At 42.0% G+C, this 18,533-nt stretch overlaps 1 protein-coding gene across 1 annotated transcript in view; it reads right to left on the bottom strand.

The window, feature by feature from the left end:
* Window positions 1-718: 718 nt before the first annotated feature.
* LOC102294741 (2-lysophosphatidate phosphatase PLPPR4) overlaps window positions 719-18,533 on the bottom strand; it is a 46,532-nt gene continuing 28,717 nt past the window's right edge. The window contains exons 3-7 of the mRNA XM_005947521.3: window positions 12,844-12,973; window positions 11,608-11,803; window positions 5,736-5,793; window positions 4,397-4,570; window positions 719-3,815 (exon numbers count right to left, since the gene is read on the bottom strand). Coding sequence (XP_005947583.1) covers window positions 2,118-3,815; window positions 4,397-4,570; window positions 5,736-5,793; window positions 11,608-11,803; window positions 12,844-12,973 — 2,256 coding nt within the window. The 3' untranslated portion in view covers window positions 719-2,117. The remainder of the gene's footprint in view (window positions 3,816-4,396; window positions 4,571-5,735; window positions 5,794-11,607; window positions 11,804-12,843; window positions 12,974-18,533) is intronic.

The raw sequence follows: 18,533 nt of genomic DNA, 5'->3' as shown, positions 1-18,533 counted from the left end.
ACTACAAAAAAATTGAAAATCGTTTTTGCTTTTTTAACATATATTTCTAGTTAGAGACATTTAAGAGGCTTATCCCTCAAAACTGTAAATAGAGAAAAGTTGCACAAAATAGTTTCCCACCACAGGAAATTTATTTTGAGTGTCTTCATAGTTTCATTTTTGAAATGCACAAATTTTTATATACTGCAGGAAAAACGAAAATAAATATTATACTGCAAATTTGCAAAAGAGCAGCATATGCATCAAAATAAACTATTTCCAGCAGTGCAATATGAGTCCTAAGCATCCCAGAAAAGACACAGAAAGTCAGAAAGTCAAACATAACTTCTAAAAACACCAGTATAGGCCCTGAGGCCCCGATGGTAAAAAAAAAAACTACATTTCCGCAAAAATGACGTCATTTCCGGTTTCGGGCAGGTAATGGCGGACATGCGATAGTTTGCGCTGACGTCTATTCCAACGTAGGAAGTGTTATGAACAGCTGATTAGATCGGCAAAGCGTGTTTCTGTAATATTATGTTTTTTTGTGCTTTTTATGCAGTTTTTGAAAAGCTATATGTGGAAGGAAACTGTGACCTAAGACAAGCTGATGGCATCAGATGTAAGTACAACTCCTCCGGTTTCATATGCAAAAAAAATTATTGCGCTAGCTTACGTGGTTGCAGTGCTACCGGGATTTAAAAATAGTTAAGCAAAACAGAGCGTGCTCGCTCCGACCGGCTCTAAAGGGTTAAGGGCTTGTTGAGATTAAATAGAACAAGATAGAAAGCATTAAAACATGTTAAAAACACAAGAGCCTTAATAAATTCAGAGTAGTTTGGGCCCAGAAGCAGGATTCATCACGTCATCACTTAAAGACCAGATTTGTCTCTATCTGGTAACGAGACTATAATTAAAATTACTTTTAGATGTGTTAAATGCAAAATAACCTCAGAAGTTATAATTCAAATTTTAACAAAGGGTACGTGACATTAAAATTATGGTGCAACACATGCATTTACACTGCTATAGATCTGTGCCTGAAAATGCATAGGTTTTTTTCCCCTTGTTTTGCTAGGACATTATGGAGAAAGTGGACAGGAAAGCAGGTCGAGAGAAGGGACACGACATGCAGGAACCTGGAGCAGATTCAAACCCAGGCCTGTGCTGTAGCCTTTTAACATGTGGGCCACCTGCTGAAATGGGTGAGCAATTTAGGGACTGTAGACATGGTTTTTATATCCAAACTCTAGGTGCTGAATATTCTGTTACTTTATTGTGAACAAAAAGTTAAAGTGTTCCACTAAAAGCTACAAAGACAATTTAAATCATCCTGCCACATAGGGAAGGAGACTTGAGGATAATTGCACTGCCTTTTTAAAAATTTACTAATTACCTCTCAGTATAAAGAAGAAGATTTCACCAGTTTGCTGCCTTGTTGTGCTTAGATCTGGGACCCACGTGGAGGTCCAAATATAGGTAGAGGATATAAAGACAAAATTGGGGTTAACGATATACGTTGTACAGTAAACACTTATTTCAGTGCAAGTCACAGCATATTTGACGTCATAGCTACAGAAGGAATGCTAAGCACACTTATGGTTTAAACAGTGTTTTGTTGAATATGTGGAATTTGTACAGAAAAGAGACAGAATATAAAAGTTCTCTCTTTCACATGTCATTCTTTAACGCTTTATGAAATATTACATTTTGCATCTATTGGGATTTTACATTATGTCATGTAGTACGTGAACTGTTTTGGGGGGTGTAGCACCATACACAGTATTTACAGTTCAGAGAACGAAACATTGGTTTTACGGCTATGATACAACTATTTTTAGTAGGCTGCTACACTTTCATTGTTTCTGCGCTACTTTTTTGTGGATGTTTTTATCCAAAACACTATAAAAAAGGTTCCACTGGCAGAGCATCTACATTACAATAGGGAGTGACCACAAAAGTACACAGTGATTTCTACAACACTTAAAAGGTTGTGCTTTAGTGTAAACACTTACAAAAATCATGCTGACTAAAACCCTTACTTTTATTTTATTATTATATAGACATTGGCAGGTTGTAAATTTGGGGATTCCTTAAAAATATCGTTGCATCTCAGCAGTGCTCTTTTTTTTATTATTTTAGTCCTTGTAAACAGGAGTAATAGATGTTCCCTTGTAGAAAATATTCCGAGCATTATCTGGGCTGTTGGCTCTCTCTGGAATCAGGATGATGTTATTGACTTTTCTTTGTAGTGTGGACTCTCGACTTGAGGTGACTGAAGGGGTTTCTGAAGCACTCTCTCCACCTTCGCCACTGCCACCACCTCCTCCAGACCCAGAAGTGCTTCCATCACCTGGAGTTACCCTTATAGTAGAGAGGCCCTGTGGTTGAACCCTCTGCTCTGACTGCCCAGTTTTCTGCGTGTGAACTGTAATTATGGGTGGGGTGCTAATGGTGGCGGTGGTAGTAACAATGTGATTGGCACGCTTTCTGTCAATAGATCCTTCACGTATTGAGTCAGAGCTTTCTGAGTCTCTGTTCAGATCATTGAGCTCAAAAGACTGCCTCAAACACCCACTTGATGCTCCACCTACACCAATCGTCTCTGTACCTCCACCGGCTCCAGTGCCGTGATCCAGGGATCGCCACCTCCATGTTCCGCTTCCATCTGTAGATGGAGCTTGGATCACTGGTCTGCTGTTTTCGGGGTGTGCTTCTACTCTGACAATTGCACCAGTGCTCCCTGAAATACTGCCTGATGTGCTGCCCAATGAGCTGGGCCCTGTGGTGTTGGTGGGGTCTTGATCAGTAAGTGCCCTGTAGTGAGCAGTGCCTTGGAAACTCCCTGTGTTGTTGCACGCCATGCTGCTTTCATCTAAGCTTTTGGAATGGGTCTGTAGAAGTCCTTGCTGTTTAGACATAGCAATCACTTGCATGATTCGAGGTTGGAGATTCTGCCCATTTTCATTAGTCCTGCAGATTGCAGTCTTCTCTGCAGCTCTTTGCCAGGTAGCCTGGATAGTGCTGTTTGTTGTTGACATCCCCTCATTTCCTCCTCCGCCTCCCACTGTCCTGTCAGAGATGGCATAACTTTCATGACCTTCCTCTGGTATGTGGACCAGTTGAGAAGACCCAGGTCGAGGCTGCATGTTTATCCTAGCTCCTCCAGTGATACCACTACAGTTAGTGGGTAAAGTGGTACTAGCACCTGTGGCCAGTTTGGCCATATATGCATGGGCATCAAAACCACCATTCAGACCCATAGCAGATGGCTCAGAGCTTGATCGGAGTTCCATGCTGCCATGATGGTGTGGATGCTGGGAGGGCGGCCCTGATGACGAGTCTACAGACGAGGAGAATGAATCTGGGACCTGAAGAGAACACTTATGAGTGTTGTTCTTACTTTTCCATTGAGACAAAAGCTGCTTTGAGCGGCTAGAGTCCATGGAGGCATGGTGGAGGGTGGCAGCATGGCGCCTAGCTGCCTCTTCATATGCTGCCATAGCCTGTGGGGTGTGGACCCTAGGGAGAGTGTGACTAAAGGTCATCATGGCATCTTTGCTGTGGGGGCTGTGTGGGGATATCACTTCCACATCTGCACTAGAGCGCTTCAGGCTTCCATCGGGCCTCTGCTGCTGAAGACCTCGGTGAAGCAGACCCTCAGAATGGGAGATGGGGATGGTAGGCTCCCCAGATATGCTAGCTTTCATTTGCAGGTGGTTGAGGACAGCTTCCTGGCTAATATGTGGCAAGGAGCAAGGTGGGCAGTGCACAAGTGCAGGAGGACTGCTGCTGGTCTCCTCACTAGACTGAAAATTTCCAACTGCATACAATCCCTGGCAACAGAGAAACAGAGAAACACTTCTAGATTCTTTTACTTAAAACCTAATATAATATTAATATGATTTCATGCTTGATACCTGGATTCTGATTTTGGATAGGCTAGTGTAATTTGGGCAGGGCCTTGTAACTACAGTAATACTACCCTTTTTATTACAAGCGATTTCAAGTGTGTGTATAAATTAAGGAAAAACAGAAAATACTTCTCATGGGCCTTCAGGATGGGTCTATTGTCTAACTGGATGGATTCAGGTCCCTTAATCCCACCCATAACACTGTGAACAATTTAGTCGGTTCAATGCTTTATACTACATTGAAAGCGCCAGTCTTTCATGAGACTATTTGATCGAGTGCTTTGATGTGAGAAAAAAATCCCACTGACTTTGGTGATTGTCTAACTCAATTTGAATCCAACTAAATCTCATACATACTGTACCTGATAAAATATCTAACCTTGATTTAAATTAAGTTGGTTGAAAACTTAAAAGCAGCCAACACATGTGTCTCCAAACATAAACTTTTATTATGATGAGAACATCTGTACCCATAGTGGCAAAAACCACATCCAATTCCATACCAGATAGACAGCAACAGCACCTCCAAGTAGAAAGCCCAGGTAGACGTCCATTGCGTGGTTCTTGTATTGAATAATCCTGGTCAAGCCACAAATGATGGCACTCATAATAAAAGAAAAGACGAGCAGGGGCTTAAGTAGCTTGGATGAGTCCGTCAGAGTGCTGTTGAAATACATCTGCAACATACGGCAAATACAATATTGGTTTTATTTATAGCCTTAAGCTTATTGGTTTTTGTCATATACGCTTAGGGAGGTAGCATACTGTGGATCTGTCTCAAAATACTACCATTTCCCCCAAACAATAAAAACAAATTTATGGAGTGCACAGCTAAGGAATGAGCTGAAGCTACACTCAGCTGAAGCTGATACAATTGATTTTGAACAATTTCAGCACTTTGTACAATATGTCTCATTCACCAATATAAGTGCATTTTTCCTATGTCTAAATACAACAATTTTCACTTTTGCTGCTCAAAGCATCTTCCATGAGGAGTCTAAGGAGCTCGGAAAGAAAAGTGTCCGGACTTCTTTAAGTTTCCTTGAAGATGTTTCATCCGAGAAGCTTCTTCAGTTCTAAGAGCAACTGGTGAGTCCCAGATTTAAGCTCCATGGGAGTGTCCCCCCACGAGGGTCATGGACCCCCTAATGATCCTCTCCCTAATCACATGAGCCAAGGTGTGAAAATGGGTGTAGGTCACAATCAGCCAGGGTTTTGGGTGAGCTCATTGTGAAACCTAGCCCCACCCCATCTTGTGATTTCCTGAGGTCAAATGCTCTAGGATGTGTGCGGAGGGAAGGATCTCAAAACTGGATTATAGATGGCAGACAGTTGGTGTCGTAAACCACCGCCTCTGTTCAAAGATGGTCGCTCACAGAGTACATAGATGGCTTCTTTCACCCTTCTTTCAAACCATCTGTCCTCTCTGTACAAAATGTGAACAGTGGCGTCCTCAAAAGAGTGACCTTTGTCCTTTAGATGGACAGTTGAGTCTTGTCCCGTCGAGATGGACTCGACTGTCCATCTGCATCTAAAGGACCAAGGTCACTCTTTGTATAGATCCTTTTCTTTTCAAGCTCCTTAAACTACGATAACCTGGATGACTGAGAACCTTCACAGACATATTCCATGAGGAGAAAAACTCATTTTACATTTTAACTGAAAAGAAAGCCTGTTTGGTTCACAGAGGGTTGAGTTGTTTGTTATGTAAATGATAAAAAAATAAGAAGATAAGTTGATAAGTTGTTAAGTCAAATAGACAACGGTATCCTAAGAAGTTGTGAGGGACTTCTGCTGTAACATTGGGGATTACCATTTGCACGAGCTCAAAACATCACTCACCGAAACATAGACGGCAGCAAAGGATGCCAGAGTAGCATGCTGTGATGGGAAGGATTTCCTGCAAGAGACAAAAGAACAAAAACAAATTCATCCAAGATTCACCTCAGCAGGAGAGCAGGAGGTAAAAAGAAACACAACTGGCCTGAGATATCAAAAACAAAATCCTACACACTATCTTAGGGACTAAATGACTGAACCAAAACTGAACCTCATTTCATGTGCTCTGTAACATTGCAGTCATATGTTTACTAATGAAACACATACAAGCATAGAGACAAGGCTTGCCTAAGGCTACTATTGTTGTAAACTGGCCTATATAAACAAAGCAGAACCAAATTAAGCTAGCGTTATAAACTGCAGAGTGCTACAGAAGGAAAGTGAATCTGTAGCTTAGTTTCTCACTTTGCTCCATCCATGACCTACTTATGACCGCTCCTGATATTAAAGCCTCATGCTAACTCCTGACTCTGCATGTGTGCACATTGGTAAGTGTTGGTGCATTTATGGAGCTGTATGATTTGTTTGTGTGCTCATCCTGAAAACATAGTTGCACAGTTGCAACATCTGTGGTGTCATGCAAATTGCATTAAGGGTTTGAAAACAGATAGCACAGCTTATGTCAGCACTAGAAGTGGGTCAACTCTAGTGCTGATATAACCATTATAATTATATCTGCATTAATCTCATTGTAACACAAGTGTTGCAATGTATGTCAGTTTAAAACTCAGGTTTCAATACAAAACGTAATAAATAATACAAAAGACATGCATAATATTTAAAGCTGGAGTGCAATAATCATTTGAAGCCTCCTTTAAACCAGTCATAGTAGTAGCTTCCAAAAAGCACCTCTTTGGCTCTTGGAACACATGCAGGAAGGAACAGACCACTGTCTCTCTCAGAGGGGGAAGAAGTCCGGTTGTAAACTCAGAACAACACATACACACAGTTGTGCTGCTTTAAAAAAAATTCTGTCAGATACAATATTAGAGAGATTAAATGTTTGTAATGTTCATTCTGTAAAATCTGTCTATTCACCATCTCTTCAGAGAAACTTGTCTCTTCTGCTTCAACTTTTGTAGTTTCTTTCTAATTAACAATCAGAAAATCATACTTCAGCCTTAGGGGACATAAACGAAGAAAACCATGACATCTGAAAATAAAGTATTCCGTTAAAAACACATAACATCCTAGAAATTGTGTGGTTGTTTTTTTTGTACATCTTTTGTACAAGCAAGTATTTGTTCAAGTTACTTGATTACTGGTAATTGTAATCATGTTGATGACAAATTGATTTTTCCAGTTGGTTTTCCAATTTAAATTGTTTTTTTCCCTTCTTGTATAATGACTAGGATATCATTTTTCTTGTCATTACTGCTCAGGGTAGTTCTCATGACATAAATGCTGCATTTTGGGGGGAGTTATTCTCTTCTATACCAACTGGTCAGTAAGAAGTAGTGAGCCTGTTTTGAAAATGTAAGGAGTAGAAAGTATATATTTATGTTAAAATGTAGGGAGCAAAAGGAAAAACGTTTGTGTTTATTGTTCAGTTCTACAAATCAGATGTGACGAGACTGTGCACCCTTGTAATGTGAGGCCTCCCACTGCTATGTGGTGTCTATAGCTCAGGAGGCAGAGCAGGTCATCTACCTTATTAGAAGGTTAGTGGTTGGTAGTTCAATCCCTGCATGCTCCGGTCTGCATACCAAATGTCTTTAGCCACGAAAATAACTACAAGTTGTTCTTTGGTGCATCCATCAGAGTATAAATCTTGCATAGAAAAAAGTGCTTACATGAATGGGTGAATGAGAAAAAGTACTCAGGTGGAGTAGAAAAGCACTATATAAGAACCAATCCATTTATGCAGTGATACCCCTCCTAACATCTAAAATACTTCTAATTTTTTATAGCTGCATCTTAAAGGACTATGGTTGTCACATTACTAGATATTCAAACTTCATGCCAATGCCTAGGAAAATACTTGATACTTAATACCATTTTTGATACCACGGGGAAGATTATTACCACATCCTGCAACAACAGAAGTTATTATTAATTAGATTAAATTAAAAAGTATTTAATAAAAAATTATGTCAACAATTTCATTACAGGTTGTGAAGGTGAAATATATTCTAGAACAAGTTTAAATTATTTATTGCAGAAGAAGCACATTATGGAAATGGTAATAATGAATTTGTGTGGTATTACTTATGTTACAGTAAAGAGTGCATTGTGCATTCTTAAAGTCGTACATGTTGAATTGAACTGAGTATGTCGTCTGTTCAAAGCCTCTCCCAGTCAGCGCTGTTCTCCATGCTTGTCTCACTGTACATGATGTTATTAGCACTTTAAAGGTGATCATTTAGGACTCTAACAAGTTGATTTGTTTACATTTGGCTATCTTAATTTTTAAGTGAGATGTGCATTTTGAGTTTATACACTTAATGCATATAAGGCAACCGTTTCCTTTTGCAGTATTTTTGTGTGACGTGTTTTTCTGTGTTTTAATAAAAGGGGAACAAAGCACATATAAGTCAACCTAAGATGATATTTGTTCATTTTCACATCGCCTTACTGAGGTAATGCGAAGTGAAACATGCTTCTTTTACTCCAAAGCACCGGAGTACTCAAAGCTTTACAGAACTTGCCTCATTCAACACAAGCACTTTTTTTCTATGGGTAAGGATAAGTATGGTATCAGAAATCATGACCAGAAAAGTCCAGGTTCCATCCATTTTAAGCATGTGAATTACAATGTCTTGTCTTACTTATATTGGAATAAGCATGTACAGATTCCAAAAAGAGGAGATTGTATCTAATCTAATTTTTTGTCTTGTAATGATTAAACACAGAGTCAATATAGTACAAGTGTAGACAGGGCAGTCACTTGAGACTGTGAGCCCAGACTGGCCAACCTGCGCGCTACATGAATAGACTACAACAAAGCCTATGACTCAATGCCTCACACATGGATCCTGTAATGCCTTGAACTGTACAAGATCAACAGGAAGGGCCTTCATCAGGAGGATTGGGAAGTGGCGAACAAACTCAGCCAGATCATTACCAAGACTGGCTACGGACACCAAGTATGGAATGGTGGAGTCTGTTGTAGCAAATGCACTTAGCCAAGAAAATGGACAGGAACAATAATCTTCATATGAGACTTCAAAAAAGGGGGTACAACACAAAAACCTGACATCAGAGCAAGATATATAATGGCTTCCCAAAAACTTTTCATTTTCTAGCTAAACCTGAGTACATTCCAGCTCTACTGCAAAGGATTCTGGGAAATGCAGTTTTCACAATCTTTCACTACCTCACTGACCGATCACAGTATGCGAGAACTCAGGGCTGTGTGTCGGACAGGGTCGTCTGCAGTACGGGGGCCCCACAGGGAACGGTTCTGGCTCCGTTCCTCTTCACCATCTACACTGCAGACTTCTCCCACAACTCCACCCAGTGCTTCCTGCAGAAGTTCTCTGATGACTCTGCAATAGTTGGTCTCATCACTGATGAAAACTGACCTATGGCCTTGTGGACTGGTGTCAGCAGAACTACCTCCAGATCAACACTAGAAAAACCAAGGAGCTGGTGGTAGACTTCCACAGGCACAAACATCCTCCACTGCAACCACTGAACATACAAGGTGCATTGAGACTGTGGACAGCTACAGGTACCTTGGTGTTGATCTCACCTAAACTTACAAATTATCATACCATTTTTAAACAAAACAAAGAGACAATTATTATTTTATCATCACTCATTCTTACAGACAAATATCGTCCAAAGCAACAATATTTTAAGGTCCATATCAGGTTAAAACTGTAATATTTCGGCATTACGTTCAGCCATCTTGGATGGACTTCCTCTATTTTTCTTTTTCCAAAGCACTTAAAACAATATTACACATCAGCCACTAGAGGGAGCTCTAGTGCAGTGTGCAAAACTGTATAATCCAGTGTAACTTATAAAAGGCAGAACATGGTACATTGTTAAAAAAAAGAATACACCGGCCAGCTCAGCAACACCAAAAGACCATGATGACCACACAACATGACCTACTCAGTCAAGAAAAATTCTTTGGGTAGGGGAAATCAAGATTAACTTGTACTAGAAGGATGGTAAGAGAAAGGTATAGAGATGGAAAAGAACACTCATGATCTGAAATATATCACAGCATTATTGCATGGGCATGTATGGTACAAGGTGGAACTGTTTCAGTAATGTTTCTTGATGATGTGACTGCTGATAGAAGTAGCAGAATGAGTTGTGAAGTGTACAGGCTCGTACTTTCTTCTCAGTTTCAGTCATATTCATATTGCAAAAACAGCTCAAGAGTTTCTTAAGGCAAAGAAAGTCATTCACCTGATCATAATTCAAACGAGCATGAAGATAAATCACAGGAAACACAGTATCGTGTGATATTTGTACAGTAGGTGGTCATTTAAGGTGGTCATAGGTGGGGCGATCGTGGCTCAAGAGTTGGGCATTCGCCTTGTAACCGGAAGGTTGCCGGCTTGGTCAGTCTCTGTCGTTGTGTCCATGGGCAAGACACTTCACCCGTTGCCTACTGGTGGTGGTCAGACAATGTAGCTGCCATCACTGATGGGTGGATGACTGGATTTGTAAAGCGCTATGGGGTCCTTAGGGCTAGTAAAAGTGCTACACAAATACAGGCCATTGACTCTAAAGGTGTTTTATCCAGATCTAAAAAACAATCCATATTTAAGAGCTTTACTTTGAACATTTGATTTTGAAATATGTGACATGTATTGAAATGGCGATACATCTAAACAATTTGTGCAAAACTTGTGTTAAATCCTTTGATTTAAATCACAAGTCCACATTGTTGATGTAAAAGAGCCAAATGATAAAAGTCTTTCAGAGTGGTGACTTTGCCTGTGTTGCTATTAGCACAGCAGAAATGAAATCCAAACTGAATTTTCATTTGACTTATCTGTGTTTTCCCCTTTGTTCTTTTTTCCTGTTTTCATTAATGTCATGTGTATTGAATTCACTTGTTTCATACACTCTCTCCCTCCCTGGTGTGTAATTAGGCTGTTTTCCTTCCCTCATTCTCTTTAATTTTCTCATCTTGTCTCTTTCTGGCTCCCTGATCATCTTCCTCTCTCCAGTAGTTTGTTTCTTCTTCTAATGACCTACTTAGTTGCTTCGTGCTTTTCCTGGCATCATTGTCCAGCTTCTGAAGAAGCGTTGTCATCCTTCCAGCGTACTTTTGCAGAATTGATGATGCATGCAATTGAGTTATTCCCTATAATTTTCTTATAATGGTATTATTGTTGTAATTTGTTGTCATTATCTGTCTTGATGCATGCTCAGTCATCCAGGTAAGTAAGTCATTTTGGGATTGACACTGTTATTATTGTCATTGTTGGTCGTAGTTATTGATTGGGATTATTGGTGGTGATGTTTGGTGTTGCTTTAACTATAATTATTATTATTGTCATAAGTCTCTCCTAATTTACATTAAACCTGGACTGAATAAAATTAACACCCTCACATTCACTGCACACACTCACAGTCCTGCTGGTATTATTTTTCTTACCAACTCTGTCTTGTCTGTAAGTTTTCCAATCTATCCCTGCTCTGTTCTTTATGTGATATACTTAATAATATTAAAAAGAAAAAGCCTTTTTTCTCTGTTTTATAAGACAATTGTCTTATATTCCCCTCTAAGAGTGCTAATGTACTTTATAGCTAGTGATATAAAGCATCACAAAGAATCACGTTAAATGATTTTTCTTGACTACAAAACTGATCCACTCTTAATTTGTGTGTCGTTTGCGTGAAAGTGTTCAGAATCCAAGTCTTTCAGTGTAAAGTGGAGCATATCGAGTGTTTTTTCTTTCCTTACCTGCCCTGGTTGATTGCTGCAGGGTCACTCCCTGAGCAAATATCTTCCATTATGTATGGGTTCTGTTCACAGCTGACATTTAGGGTGGTGTAATTGGGTTTACACACAGTTAGGAAATATGGTGTTGGGTATCCAGTCATCAGTTGGAGGACGTCTGTGATGAGGGCCGTGGCACAAAGACCGAATGCATGAACTCCTGAGGATAGATGGTGAGATATGTGCTTACCAAGAGGAAAAAGAGTGAGAATATCAGATTTTACAATGTTTAGTTTAAATTGTAGGGTTGTATTATTTAGACAAAATAATGTATCGCGGTATAGTCTGACGCTGGATCACTTCACAATCCAATCCAGTTTAACTCAGCTCAGTTTTTCAATGGTTGCTCTCAACGCCGCACGAATTGTCCAACAATTAATAATAGCAAAAATGAAGGAGGGTAAAATGACGATGAATAATAAATTAACTACACAATTGAGGCAGCAGTCGACAAACAATTTTGCCATAAAATTACCGTGAAGTGTTGTATTATGTATTATATTTTCTTTGTGTGAGTGAGAGAGTATTTATGTGGCCGGATTTATTAAGTGAAGCAAATAGTGTGACACTGCAATGTGGATGATGTGCTAATTTATAAAGTGGATGTATTTGGATGATTTACCATTTGGATGATTTACCATGTAGTAATGACCAAACCAAAAATGGTTTAAAAACAAAGTTTGTGTTTGTTACTTTTGGGTATTGCTGGTAATGCTGGAATTATATGATTTTGGTTTAGCACTGTGGATGAATGCATCGTCTTTAGAGACTGAATCAGTTTTAATATCTAATAAAGCAAAACCAAAACGAAAAGCATGAATCCATTGAGATAATAGTAATTTTACTGTTAGCAGATAAAATGCACACATAGAGGTGGCTGTGGCTCAGAGAGGGTAGAGCAGGTCTGCTAATCAGAGGTTTGATGGTTTGATTCCTTGCTGCTCCACTCGGAATGCCCAAGTACCCTTGGGCACCTCCCAATGTATTGAGAGTGTGCGTAAAATAATTATAAAGCACTTGATGGCATAGAATAAAAAAACGGCATGTATATGAATAAATTGGGGAGTCTTGTAAAATTCCCATTTTGAGCTCCCATAAGGAAAAAAGTGTCACCACAAAGGTACTAGAATTCTTAACTGGCTACCATGGACTGCCTTTATGTGACATGAGTAAGTGTGCAGTTTAAAAAAATCAACCTACCAACAAATCGGACGGCTCTGCGTATGAAGGAATTGAAGTTGCAGCCAGCTGCGTTGATGTTAGCCTCACCGCCACCGCCGAGCTTTCTCCGAGACAGACAGCAAAACAGGATGGCCTCTCCAATCATTATCTGTCAACACAACAACTCACCTGTTACGTCTGCTCACAGAGGAGGAGACACTCAGAAAATTCAGACTATAAATCTCTGCCAAAGTGGTTCTGACATAATCAGCCAGTTTGAGAACATGAACAGGAACTGGCTGCTTTATGTGAGCAATGTGCCACAGCTTGTTCTTTGGATTCCACTCAAAGCTCTCGGATAAACCCAGCCACATAGCTAACACACAAATGCACTCTGGATGGGATTACACATCTTTGCAGAACCAGAAGGATGGAAAAAATAAATATTTAGAGATTATTTAGCATTGGACAGGTGCAAAAGGGAAGGCAGAGGGGGGCTCCAGTGATGTGCATATTATCAAAACTGACCCTGGACACATGACCCACCCTAAACCAGAGAGAAATGTACACCACATTTTTCTCTTGCAAATTTTTCATACGGGAATTTATGTTTGCATATTTTTTGAATTACTTTCCAAGGTGTTTTAAGTTTTGTGCTTTTTACAGTGATGATATCTAAAACTCTATAAAACTTACTGTGAAAGTAACCAACACGTCCAAAGACTCAGAGATGCATTGAAGTAAATTATCCAAACCAGGTTTCTACATCAGATTTACACGACTGTGTCTAAATATTATGGCACTGATATTTATATACGGAACTTTTCTGCACTTACTGGCAATTCAGTCATTTTACACTATAAGCTGCACTCACCCATTCAAACACATTCATTCAATACTTTATATTACACACTTTACACCACTTATTGTGCCAATATTTATGTAAAAAAAGCATGTTGTATTTTTTTCACTCGATATGACAGCAGTTATTATAGAGATTTAAGAGCTCAGGAAAGTGATCTGTGTGCCTGTGTCAGTTTGTTTGAAATGCCAGACAAAGATAAAAGTGATAAAAACACAAACATTACCACACCACTCCGGCAGAGCTTCAACAGCATTCCGAGGGAGACTGGGGACACTGAGTATGAATAGACCATGACGAATGGACCATGTTCAGCATCTCCACTGCCCAAGCTGCTGCATTGAGCTGCGGCCGCAAGGTGGTTGGTGCCTGTCGTGGTGGTAACCCCCGAACCAAATGGTGGACACCAGAGGTGAAGGGAGTCAACCAGTCTGCATGTGTTTTGTGGACTTGAAGAAGGCATTCAACCGTGTCCCTCGGGGGGGTCTTGTGGGAAGTGCTACGGGAGTATAGGGTGTCTGGCCCATTGCTATGGGCCATTCGATTGCTATAAAACCGTTGCAAGAGCTTGGTTCGCATTGCCGGCAATAAGTCGGACTCGTTCCCGGTGGGTGATGGGCTCCGCCAGGGCTGCCCTTTGTCACCGATTCTGTTCATAATTTTTATGGACAGGATTTCTAGGCGCAGCCAAGTGGCGGAGGGCTTTCACTTCGGTGGCCTCAGAATCTCATCTCTGCTTTTCGCAGATGATGTGGTTCTGTTGGCTTCATCGGGTGAGGGCCTCCAGCTCGCACTGGAACGGTTCGCAGCCGAGTGTGAAGCAGCGGGAATGAGGATCAGCACCTCCAAATCTGAGGCCATGGTTCTCAGCCGGAAAAGGGTGGAGTGCCCACTCCGGGTCGGGGATGAGTTCCTGCCCCAAGTGGAGGAGTTCAAGTATCTCGGGGTCTTGTTCGCGAGTGATGGGAGAAGGGAGCCGGAGATCGACAGACGGATTGGGGCTGCAGCTGCAGTAATGCGGACGCTGCACCGGTCCGTCGTGGTGAAGAGGGAGCTGAGTGTAAAAGCGAAGCTCTCAATTTACCGGTCGATCTACGTCCCTACCCTCACCTATGGCCACGAGCTGTGGGTAGTGACCGAAAGAACGAGATCGCGGATACAAGCGGCAGAAATGAGCTTCCTCCGAAGGGTGGCTGGCCTCTCCCTTAGAGATAGGGTGAGAAGTTCGCCATCCGGGAGGAGCTCAGAGTAGAGCAGCTGCTGCTCCACATCGAAAGGAGCCAGCTGACAAGGATGCCTCCTGGGCGCCTCCTGGGTGAGGTGTTCCGAGGCATGTCCCACTGGGAGGAGGCCCCAGGGCAGACCCAGGACACGCTGGAGAGCTTATATCTCTTGGCTGGCCTGGGAACGCCTTGGTGTTCCCCCGGATAAGCTAGAGGAGGTGGCTGGGAAGAGGGAAGTCTGGGCTTCCCTGCTAGGCTGCTGCCCCCGTGACCCGGCCCCGGATAAAGCGGAAGAAGATGGATGGAGATGGATGGATGGATGGAGAAACTTTGAAGCCACTATCTACCACCTGACTATCTACCACCTGACTACCGAGGACAGTGACGTCATCAGCGAGAGACTGGTGACCAGCATCGCGGAGCATGACGTCCGAGCGGCATTGAGGAGAGTGAACACAAGGAAAGCGGCGGGGCCAGACGGCATCACCGGCCGTCTGCTGCGCTGCTGTGCTGACCAGCTAGCAGGTGTGTTCACTTACATCTTCAACGAGTCCCTGGCGAAGTCTGTGGTCCCCACATGCTTCAAAAGATCCACCATCATCCCTGTGCCCAAGAACAGCAAACCCTCATCCCTGAACGATTACCGGCCAGTTGCACTGACCTCGGTAGTAATGAAGGTGTTTGAGAGGCTGCTGAAGAACATCATCTCCTCCTCCATCCCAGACACCACAGATCCGCTGCAGTTCGCCTACAGATCCAACAGATCCACAGAGGATGCCATCGCCCACGTCCTACACACCACTCTCAGCCACGTGGACAAGAAACAGGGTAACTATGTGCGAATGCTGTTTGTTGATTACAGTTCAGCGTTTAACACAATAGTGCCCTGCAGACTGTTCACAAAGCTGAGGGATCTGGGACTTAACAGCCGTCTGTGTGCATGGGTGTTGGACTTCCTCACTGGCAGAACTCAGGTGGTGAGGGTGGGCAGGTGCTTCTCCAACAGCATCACCATCAACACAGGAGCACCTCAGGGATGTGTCCTCTCGCCACTGCTCTACTCCCTCTACACTTCAGACTGTGTGGCCACCCATGGCTCCAACACCATTGTGAAGTTTGCTGACGACACAGTGGTGTTGGGTGCCATCTCCAACAACGATGAGGCGGCCTACATGGATGAAGTGAAGAATCTGGCATCGTGGTGCCAGGACAACCACCTCCAGCTGAACGTCAGCAAGACCAAGGAGCTGGTGGTGGACTTCAGAAGGGGTCAGCACAGAGACTACAAGCCCATTATCATCAATGGAGCTCCAGTGGAGAGGGTGCAGTCCTTCAAGTATCTTGGTGTCCACATCTCCTCAGACCTGACATGGGCTGCCCACATTCAGGTCCAGACCAAAAAGGCTAGGCAGCGCCTGTATCACCTACGACAACTGAGGAAGTTCAGGGTCTCTCCAAAGATCCTCAGGATTTTCTATACAGGCGCTGTGGAGAGCATCCTCACACAGAACATGACATCGTGGTTTGGGAACAGCTGTGTGAAGGACCAAAAAGCTCTCCAGAGAGTGATCCGTACAGCAGAACGCTGCTGCAGGATTGCTCTCCCCCCGCTTCAGGACACCTACACCAGGAGATGCCGGACTAGAGCAGCGCAGATACTGAAGGACCCGTCCCATCCTGGCAACAAACTGTTCCAACTTCTGCAATCTGGTAGAAGGTTCCGCATCTTCCGGGCAAGGACAGAGAGACTCAAGAGGAGCTTCTATCCCCAAGCCATCCGTGCCCTAAACACACACACCCGCCCTCTCACATCATCTATAATTGACTGAGTCAGGACTCTTCCAGACACTAAACCAAGGCACAATGTACATTTCAATTCCTTTAATTTTAAATATGTTTATATTGTCTATCCTGTAAAATAGTCAGATTGTCTATTCGTATTTAATTCACTTAATGTACAGAATTCACCTGCTTGCTGCTACTACTGTAAATTCACCTAATGTATATACTATATATATAATGTTCTTCCTCTACCCCCCCCCCCCACCCCCCTTTTTTGCAAATGTCGAGGAGCGTGTCAGGTTACATTTCACTGTGTGTTATACTTGTTTAACTATGCATGTGACAAATAAAGAACCTTGAACCTTGAACCTTGAACTCCAATGAACTCAGTGAAGATCTAAGAAGAAAACTTGTAGAATCAAAGTTGGTAAGGTTTCCTGGACCATTTCCAAATAATGTAATATCAGCTGTTCACAGGCACCCACTAGAGTACGCTGGGCCCTCAGGCCCCCCTCATGAAGTCAGTTTATGATTCCTTGATCAGAGACAATTTAACATTGTCCTGGGGGTTGTCTCATTGTTGCCACTCTAGCACACATGTTAATTCATGCCTGTTAATTTCATCAACACTTCTGCTACTTAACTGAGGTTTAACTGACATGATCCTTCCTTAAATCTGTTTGAGCATTTTATTATTAACAGCTTTTACAGCTCTTTATTGATATATTATGTGTTCGAGTTCTGTATTATTTTGTTTTCTGTTAATAATTTTATTCTGCATTTCCCTGAACTTCTTGTTGTCTTATGATGATTTTTATTGTATTGTTATTTGTGACTTTAGTTCTTAGTTTTCTGTGACTTCAGCTTTGTTAGATGTCCTCACCCTGTTTTTGGTCATGGTTCCTCATGACATTCTCTTTTTCCTTGTGTCCTTGTTCTTGTTTGTATGTGTTTGTGGGCGGGACTCATCACAGGTTCCCGTCTGTGGCCGAACACACCTGCTCCAATCACCCACCTGATGATTTAATCAAGAAGCCACTACTTAAGGTAGCTGCTGAGACTTTGTATTCACTGGATCATCGAGCTAATCGGTTAGTTAAAACCGTGCTCCTGCTACTCCAGAGCCTCCGGGCTAGAACCAGCAGACTGAGAGACAGCTTCGTCCATCAGGCTGTCAGGAAGCTGAAGTCTCGCCCTGCTCCGTCCCTCTCGACTCTCACACACATGAACTCCAGACCTGTATCCAGCTCCTCCCTCCGAATCCAACACCGCCCTTTCACTGACTGCCCCACCCCCACTTGCACATGAACTCTGACACTAGTTGGTGTTTTTATCAGGTAGTATTCATTGCATTTTCCAATCACACCTGTATGCAATCTTAACTTATATTATTGCATTACTGGAATAATCTTCCAGTTGATATTCCCGTGTCTGAATTCATTCAATCTTTTAAATTACGATCAATAACTTATTTATTTAACTTAGCACTGCCGAGTAATTAGCGCTCTGTTTCATCTGGTAGTGTATTTTGCACTTCCTTAAGTGATTTCAATTTTATGTAATTTTAATTTAGTTTCCTACTATTGTATTATTGAGAAGCACTTTGATGTACCTCTGGTCTTTGTGCTACATAAATAAAGTTGTATTGTATTGTAACTGTCGTACATACAGTGGCTTGCAAAAGTATTTCGCCCCCTTGAACTTTCCCACATTTTGTCACATTACAGCCACAAACATGAATCAATTTTATTGGAATTCCACGTGAAAGACCAACACAAAGTGGTGCACACGTGAGAAGTGGAACGAAAATCATACATGATTCCAAACATTTTTTACAAATAAATAACTGCAAAGGTAACCGT

Source organism: Haplochromis burtoni, unplaced genomic scaffold (assembly GCF_018398535.1).
Source record: "Haplochromis burtoni strain Fernald_Lab_line unplaced genomic scaffold, NCSU_Asbu1 Contig_521, whole genome shotgun sequence".
NCBI lineage: Eukaryota > Metazoa > Chordata > Actinopteri > Cichliformes > Cichlidae > Haplochromis > Haplochromis burtoni.
The sequence above is the reverse complement of the archived record's forward strand: the minus strand, read 5'-3'. Positions and strand labels throughout refer to the sequence as shown.